Source organism: Diospyros lotus, chromosome 2 (genome assembly GCF_014633365.1).
Source record: "Diospyros lotus cultivar Yz01 chromosome 2, ASM1463336v1, whole genome shotgun sequence".
Taxonomy (NCBI): domain Eukaryota; kingdom Viridiplantae; phylum Streptophyta; class Magnoliopsida; order Ericales; family Ebenaceae; genus Diospyros; species Diospyros lotus.
In genome coordinates, this window is record NC_068339.1 from 38,132,284 (window position 1) to 38,140,588 (window position 8,305).

The following is an 8,305-nucleotide window of genomic DNA, read 5'->3' on the forward strand; positions in this document are numbered from 1 at the left end:
CGAGTGGCCTCCCGAAGGAGACTCATGCAAGGCTTGCATGATTTTACCCTTGAGTTCTGCATTATCCCCAATCACCACACTTCCCTGGTATCTTAGCATTCCTTCCACTAAGGTGTAACCTTCTACCTCGGTGGATCCTATAGACAACCTTTCCAGCAGCCCTTTTATCTTCTCATCTCCCTCATAACTGTTAACCACCTCTTAGTACCACTCTGGGACCACTAGGGTTATGGTTGTTGTACTCCCTTCCTCATGGCGCCTTGATAGAGCATTAGCGGCAATATTTTCTCTTCCCTTCCTATACTATATGGTATAATCAAAGCCCATCAGTTTAGAAATGCCTTTCTTCTGTAGCTAAGTATGTAGTTTCTGTTGTAATAGAAACTTTAGGCTTTCATGATTGGTCCTAATTATGAATCTGCCCCCTTCCAAATAATGCCTCCACTTGTCAACAGCCATTAATACTGCTATATTGAGCCACGAATACTTAGGGCTTAAGACTTAACTCAAAAATGCTAATGGTCGTCTTTCCTGTACCAACATTGCCCCAATGCCCGTTCCACTTGCATCGGTTTCTAGAACAAAAGGTTTTGTAAAGTCGGGCAGCCCTAGGACTGGCACCCTGCTCATGGCCCCCTTCAGCTTCTTAAAAGCCTCTTTAGTTAAGGGCCCCCAATTGAATCCCCCTTTCTTCAAGAGGTCTGTTAGGGGCTTACTGATGGCCCCATAGTCTTTCACAAACTGCCAGTAGTAACCGGTTAATCCTAAACATCCTCTTAGCCCTCTCATTGATGTAGGCCTTGGCCAAGTCACCATAGCCTCTACTTGTCTTGGGTCTATGCTAACACCTTCCCGAGATATGACATGCCCTAAATACTTGATGTGGATGAGATGGCCTTAGCATTTTATGACAAGTGTGATTTGGGCGATTTTAAAGGCTAACTTTAAGGGAATCGGGCTAATGATTTCGAGTCACCAGCTTTGCTGGTGAGGTCTATGCTTTTTCGAGCAAATTCCTTCGTTTAGGCCTCGAAATTAGCAATTTTTCTATTTTAGGAAATGATTGATTCGCTAATAACTTTCATTAGGAAGTAAATTTTAACATGCTGTTTTGAGAGATTTTCCTTATTTCATGCTGATTTTTAATTCTGTAATGAAATCTCAATCTTTCCTTTTTTGATAAGATTCGAGATTTAGGGTTTTGGGATATTTTTCAAATTATAGCCTATAAATTCTATGTTTATAGGAGGTTTTGGAATCGATTGATGAATTTTCAATAAAATTTCTGTTGAAATTTTCTCTTAATTATCTTCAATTTATTCGGTATTCTTTAGAATTAACGATTTATTGATTGAGTCCTATAATCCAGTATTCGTGAGCGAATCAACGGGTTATTAGAAGGCTTCCGCTACGTCAATACTCAACTTGCACCAAAAGCACACTTAGATTTGTGAATAAAGAGCTAATTAGACCTGAGGATTTCAGGGGTGGTCTTTAGGTGGGATAGGTCTTGATCAAAAGTAGGGCTATAAATGAGTATATCATCAAAAAATACCAATATGAATTTTCGAATGTAGGGTTCAAAAATTCTGTTCATGAGGGATTGAAAAGTAGCTGGGGCATTGGTGAGTCCAAATGGCATCACCAATAATTCAAAATGCCCATGGTGGGTTCTAAAGGTTGTTTTAGGTATGTTAACCCAAGTGTAGGTCAACCTAGAAAAGAATTGGGCATTATGTAATTCATCTAAAAGGTCCTCAACAAGGGGTATAGGAAACTTATCCTTGATGATCATGGCATTGAGTTAGCAGTAATCCACACAAAATCGCCATGATCCATCTTCCTTTTTAACTAATAAAACAGGGGAAGCAAAAGGGCTTTGGCTAGGGTGGCTAATAGACTGTTAAAGCATATCCCTAACCATTTTCTTGATCTCATTCTTTTGGATTGGGGAATATCGGTAACACCTAATGTTAACTGGTTCCATGTTTGGCTTTAGGTTTATAGTGTGGTCAAAAACTCGAGTAGGAGGAAGGGATGTGGGCTCAACAAATAAATCCTCATAATCTTCCAGCAATGTATTAAGAGAATCTAAGTGATGTACTTGGTTGGACATACCTTGGGGTGTGCTAACTGTCAGGAATATCTCTCCTTGCCCCCTTTGTTCAGCATGGCTATCCTCTAGGGGCACAATTGAGAATAGATTTGCCAATTGACTCCACTTTTCCTTGATCACCTTATGCAATTTTTTCCCAAAAATCATTTTGCACGCCCCCGTTTCTTTTCCCCCTATCAACGTCATCTTCCTCCCTTCCCTCTCAAAGGAGACCTCCATCCGGTTGAAGTCAAAGCTAATGGGGCTCACCCCTTTCATCCAATCCATGCCAAGAACTACATGACAACCCCCTAGCTACAGTAGTCTCAAGTCTACCTCAAACCTTTCTCCTTGCATCTCCCACCCAAAGCCATTATAGGCTGAATTACTATCACTCGACTTCCATTGGCCACTGTCACGCTCAAGGGTGGGGTTCCCGTGAGCTAACACTTGAGTCTTTTGGCCGTGCTTCTATCAAAAAAACTGTGGGTACTCCCACTATCAATTAGAATCATCAAATTACACCCGTTAGCTTGTCCCTCTACCTTGATAATTTTATTGTTATCTACCTTCTTCAAAGCATGAATTGAGATCACCCCATTATCTTCCTCTCCATCCTCCCCATTGTCCTCTCCCTCTGCTTTCCCTGGGTCCTCTTCATCCCCTTCCAATAGCAGAATCTACCTCTTACATTGATGCCCAGGGTGGTACTCGTCACCACATCGAAAACAAAGACCAGCCAACCTCCTTTGCTCTCTTAACTACTCCCCGTATGGATCCGAGCTTGATCCTCCTACATTCCTTACTCCTTGGTCCCCTTTTGCCATATCTCGGTGATAGTTCTTTCCTCCAACAAGGCTTGTCCCCGACACTACCCCTCTATGTTGCTGCCTTTGCTTCTTCATTAATGCCTCTATTGACATTTCTTGAAATTGGGCACTTTCAGAGGCTTGCTCCACTATCCTTGGTCTCATCATTTTTACCATTGGTCGTAACTTCTCACTCAAGCCATTCATGAAGCTTGACACAAAGTAAGCTTCTAATAAATGAGGGTTGGGGCAAATCATGAATGATCTTAATTCCTCAAACTTTTGTAAATAAGCCCCAACGCTCCTTGTTTGCTTAAGCTTATTAAACTCTTCTATCATATCCACCATACTCTTCTCCCCAAAATGCTCACATAATTTTTCAAAAAACTCTTCCCATGTGTAGTCTTCCCTCTCACTAAGGCACCCCTAAAACCAAGCATCAACTGTTTCACTGAAGTAAGCAGTGGCTAACGACACCCTCTGCCCCCTAGGTATGTTGTGCCAATTGAATATCCTCTCACATTTCCTCAACCACCACCGGGGGTTAACTCCTTCTGTTAACCTAGGACTATGCGGAATTACCTTTAGATGATATATGCCTCTCTCAACACTCCCAAGTCCACCCGGTGATAATAGGAATTGAAACAAAAAACTTAAGCAATCAAACAGAAAGAAAATAAGAACAAGAAACAGAAAACAAACCACACAACGCAAAGATTTATCCTGGTTCAATTTCCTTTAAGGAAACCTACATCCAACCTTCAAAGAGCACCTCGAGCAGTCTTATAAAGCAAAGAAAAATGACCAGTATAGTAACAAGATCTTTCCCCTATTCCCGAGTACAAAAACAACAACTTCTCTCCCAAGATTACAAAGCTAACAACAGAACTCTAGCCTTCCTCTCAGAGAATACAATGCACTCGTTACAATAGAAGAGAATAGAATGGCCACACACACCCCCTAGCACTCTATAAATAGAGTGGGCGGTTATCACTAGAGAAGAATTAGATATTTACAGTTTAACCCCCCCAATTTCTATTAATTACAATTTGAGATATAAACTTCTATCTAATTCTTCAATGGCCCTCTAGCACACTGCCATCACTCACTACTTTCACTTTTCTTCTTCTTATACCATATACTCGAGACAACATTACAAAACCTTCAAATGCCGGTATCTCCATCTGGGGCATGGGAAACCTCAGAGGATGGCCATGAGGCTGCTTGTTCCTTTCCCAACCCATAGCTCCCTCCAATCCCTCCTCAAGATCTACCTCAATCTATGAGGTTCCTTCCATCCTATTCATTCTATTTCTTGGTAATATGGGATTGTCTCTTTCATGCGAAGGAAAGTCAGGAGCCATTCTTACCATGTTTTGGCAAGTAAACATGATCATGAATTGCTGCAACTACGCCCCCATGTCTTCTCATAGCCTCGCCATGGACCCTTCCAGTCTCTGTTCCATTCCTTCCAACGAACTTTCCAGCTTGCAATCCATCGCCATGATCGCCTCAGGGTTTCTTCCCCCCTCCCGATCTCCAGTTGGTCAATGCTACTCTGGACATCCGACACAGTTAAGCTGACTTGCTGCAACTGTGTCTCGAAATTCTTCATATGGGTTCCTTCTACCATTGCACCCACCTATCAGCTTCGGCCAAGAACCGATGCTCTAATACCAAATTGTCACGGAAATGAGGTGATAAGAGGATTGCACTCCTAATTTAGTGAGAATTAAGAAGATGCAATTGGTTTTGCAGAGGAAAACAGAGAGAAGGAAGAGATAAGAGAGAGATAATGAGAAGAATTTAGAAGAGAGAGACAAAGAGATGTAGGGAGGAATTCAGAAAATTGATATTCATTCTAGTTGTCGTTCCAAGAGAGACTTGGAAGGTGATATACTCGGTAGGATAGGCATTACCATAGGGGATTCCCTGCTGTCTAACGGCTATAACAACATAATTTGTCCTATTCAAGCCCCTTTACACGTGGCAATCTATGGCTAACAAACAGCTAACAACTATTCTAGAAATTACAATAATAACTAGTAAATCCAAACAGTAAATAAGCTATGAATTACAGTAAAATAAAAATGATTGCTAATAGGAAGTGTTGTCGTGACAATGGAGTAGTATTACTTTGGACTTCATCAGAACACTACTAACATCCACTAGATTTGGCTCCACAATAGTAGTAGTGGATGGATTATCTAAATATATTACCATCATCTGAGCCTTTAGGAATTACACCACAAAACTGGTGGCATGGTTGTTCTTCAAGACCGTGGTTTAGTACCATGACAATCATATTAGACCACAATGATAATGATATTAGACCACAACCCTCACGTCATAGCAAAAATTTGGGCAAAAGTTATTGCAGATGTTGGGCAAAGACTTAGTCAATACATATAACCCTCCCAAGGCAGCCATCAATCAAGGAATTTATCATATCATATCAAGACAACTAAAATCTAACATGACAACAACAACAACAACAACATATCCAGCCTTTATCCCACTATGTGGGGTCGGCTATATGAATTCTAGACTTCCATGTATTTCTGTCTTTTGTCATATCCTCTTTTAGATCCATATATTTCATATCAAATTTTAATGTCTCTCACAAAATCTTCTTGGGTCTACCTCTACCTCTTTTTGTGACTAATTGTTCCATTTCATCAACTCTCCTCACAGGAGCGTCTCTTAGTCTCCTTCTCACATGACCAAACCATCTTAGTCTAGTCTCTCTCATCTTCTCCTCGATTGGCACTACTCCTACCTTATTACGAATAACTTCATTTCTAATTTTATCCTTTCTTGTATGTCCGCACATCCATCTTAACATCCTCATCTCCGCTACACTCGTCTTTTGCTCATGCTGGTATTTGACTGCCCAACATTCTGAGCCATACAGCAAGACTAGTCTTATAGTTGTCCTATAAAATTTCCCTTTCAATTTTAATGGGATTTTACCATCACATAACACCCCCGATGCATTTCTCCATTTTAGCCAACCTGCCTTAATTCTATGTGCGACATCCTCGTGGATTTCTCCATCTTTTTGAATCACTGATCCCAAATATTGAAAATGGTCTTTTCTTTGTAAGATTTGGTCTTCTAATTTTATTATAACATTATCCACTCTTGCATTTTTACTAAATTTGCATTCCATATATTCTGTTTTCTTTCTACTTAATTTAAATCCTTTAGATTCTAAATTGTTTCTCCACAATTCAAGTTTAGTGTTCACTCCTTCTTTTGTTTCATCCACCAACACTATGTCGTCTGCAAATAGCATACACCATGGCACATCTGTCTGAATATCTCTAGTGAGTTCATCCATTACTAGGGCAGATAAATATGGACTTAGTGCAGAACCTTGATGCAGTCCTATTGTAGTTGTAAATGGTTCAGTATCCCCTCCGCATGTTCTAACCCTTGTCTCTACACCATGATACATGTCCTTAAGGGCTTGTATATAGGCTATTTTGACTCCTTTCTTCTCTAAAACCCTCCATAATACTTCTCTAGGGACCCTATCATAGGTCTTTTCTAGATCTATAAACACCATATGTAGGTCCTTCTGATGATCTTAATACCTTTCCATTAGACGCCTTAGTAAATATATAACTTCCATTGTTGACCTACCAGGCATGAAACCAAACTGATTTTCTGACATCTTTGTTTCCTTTCTGAGCCTCTACTCTATTACTCTCTCCCAGAGTTTCATGGTATGACTCATTAACTTAATTCCTCTATAATTTTCACAGTTTTGAACATCTTCTTTGTTCTAGAAAAAAAAAAAATCACTTTGAATAAGGGACCTATGAGCAAGGTCCACAGGGAAGGGAGCAGATACTTCAAAAACATGAGTCTGAAAGGTAAAAAGTAGGACACACACCTTTCCTGGTTCAAGTCCATCTAAACCTCATCCAATTTTCCCTGTATATGCCGATTTTCATTCTTGGAAGAAGAGAAGGCAGATTTCAGCCACTTCAATTCCTTCTCAACACCAGCAAATCCCACCCTGTTTTTATATTGATTGCTAGGCATCTATCTTCTTGAAAATATTTTTTTACTCCAGTGATGCAGGCTTCCATCTGCAAGGTTGTCAGATTGCTGGGGGGATAAGCCACAACTTTTACCACCAACTACTGATGAATCTTCCCTGGAGCACACTGACAACAATCCTCAACTTCAGAGATACTTGTTGCAAGAACCCACTGCTTTTCAGATGAAACCTGCTTTTGAGAGAGAGGCTTAGCTCCGGCTTCATTTTTACAATCTCATAAACCAGCTGCAGTACATAACAACCAACATATGGCAACATACAACAAAGCAACAACATATGACAATGCAACGACAAGAAGAGGCTAATCTTTACTCTCAAATCTCAATTCAGCTGAGGAATCAACTAGGGGATAGACCTTGATGTTCTAATCTTCCCTCTCAAATCTAAATCACCAATTGCCACAATGGTGGTCTTGGGGCTACATATCTTCTAGCTTGACTTGTAGTTGGCAAATAAGGTACAAAGCATTAAGAAAAAAAGAGGGTCAGCAGATAAACATAGTAGTGGGGTAAATGAATCCATATATCAAAAGGTTGAATAGAAAACAGGGTGCATTTAGGATTTTCTTTTTCTAAGTAAGCTATTTCGGTATTTAAACATGGTTAGAATGCATCAAAATGCAGAATATAAGCCTCTACCCTCATCTTTAATTTGAACAACCTCCTTCAACTCCAAAACATCCCTGCAGTTGAAATTCTAGGACAACATGATCAAGAACTTAATTTATAAAATAAAATAAAAAACAAAACGAGAAGAAAAGTTCTGTGACTTTCTATACAGAAGGAAACAGGAAACACAATGATAATAAAATATGATTCACTGTGCTAAAGGGGGAGTAAACATGCAATGTCATGAACAGTTGTACCAGCAATAGCAGCAAGTTAGGTGATAAAAAAAGTACTTGTATTTGTTTATTTCTAGAAAAGGTGATATAAGTAATAATAAGATTTTGATGGGCAAATGTTTCTGATGCATGAATTTGAAGCACGGACAGAACTTAATAAGCAGATTCATAGGATTGGCACAAGAATATAAATCCTAGGTATTGAATGATTAAAGACCTAGAAAATCTCCACATCAATCTCATTACTATAACTAATTCTAGTCTACCACAAATTTGCACCACAGATTCAATGGTCCACCCCCAACCAAAATAAATAGATATAAATAAAATAATCGAGTCAGTGAATGAATAATCCACGAAAAGTAAAAGCAACATTTCTACTTGTAGGCATCTCCTATAGAACCACCCAATAAATCCTACTTTGGTCTATTTTTACATAATTTGAATAATCTACATTCTACACTTATTGGTAAAGTTGCGATGTG

At 39.5% G+C, this 8,305-nt stretch overlaps 2 protein-coding genes across 2 annotated transcripts in view; both read right to left on the reverse strand.

Annotated features, from left to right (window-relative positions):
- The window catches only part of LOC127794996 (E3 ubiquitin-protein ligase BRE1-like 2), a 66,771-nt gene extending 58,466 nt beyond the window's left edge, over window positions 1-8,305 (reverse strand). Inside the window, exon 1 of the mRNA XM_052326381.1 lies at window positions 6,806-8,305. The gene's annotated coding sequence lies outside the window, so the exon portion shown is untranslated. The remainder of the gene's footprint in view (window positions 1-6,805) is intronic.
- On the reverse strand, window positions 502-4,148 carry LOC127794804 (uncharacterized mitochondrial protein AtMg00860-like). The gene is made up of 3 exons (XM_052326058.1): window positions 4,067-4,148; window positions 2,665-2,759; window positions 502-741 (listed from the first exon to the last, which is right to left on the reverse strand). Exons 1-3 carry the CDS (start codon window positions 4,146-4,148, stop codon window positions 502-504), a joined length of 417 nt encoding a protein of 138 aa, XP_052182018.1.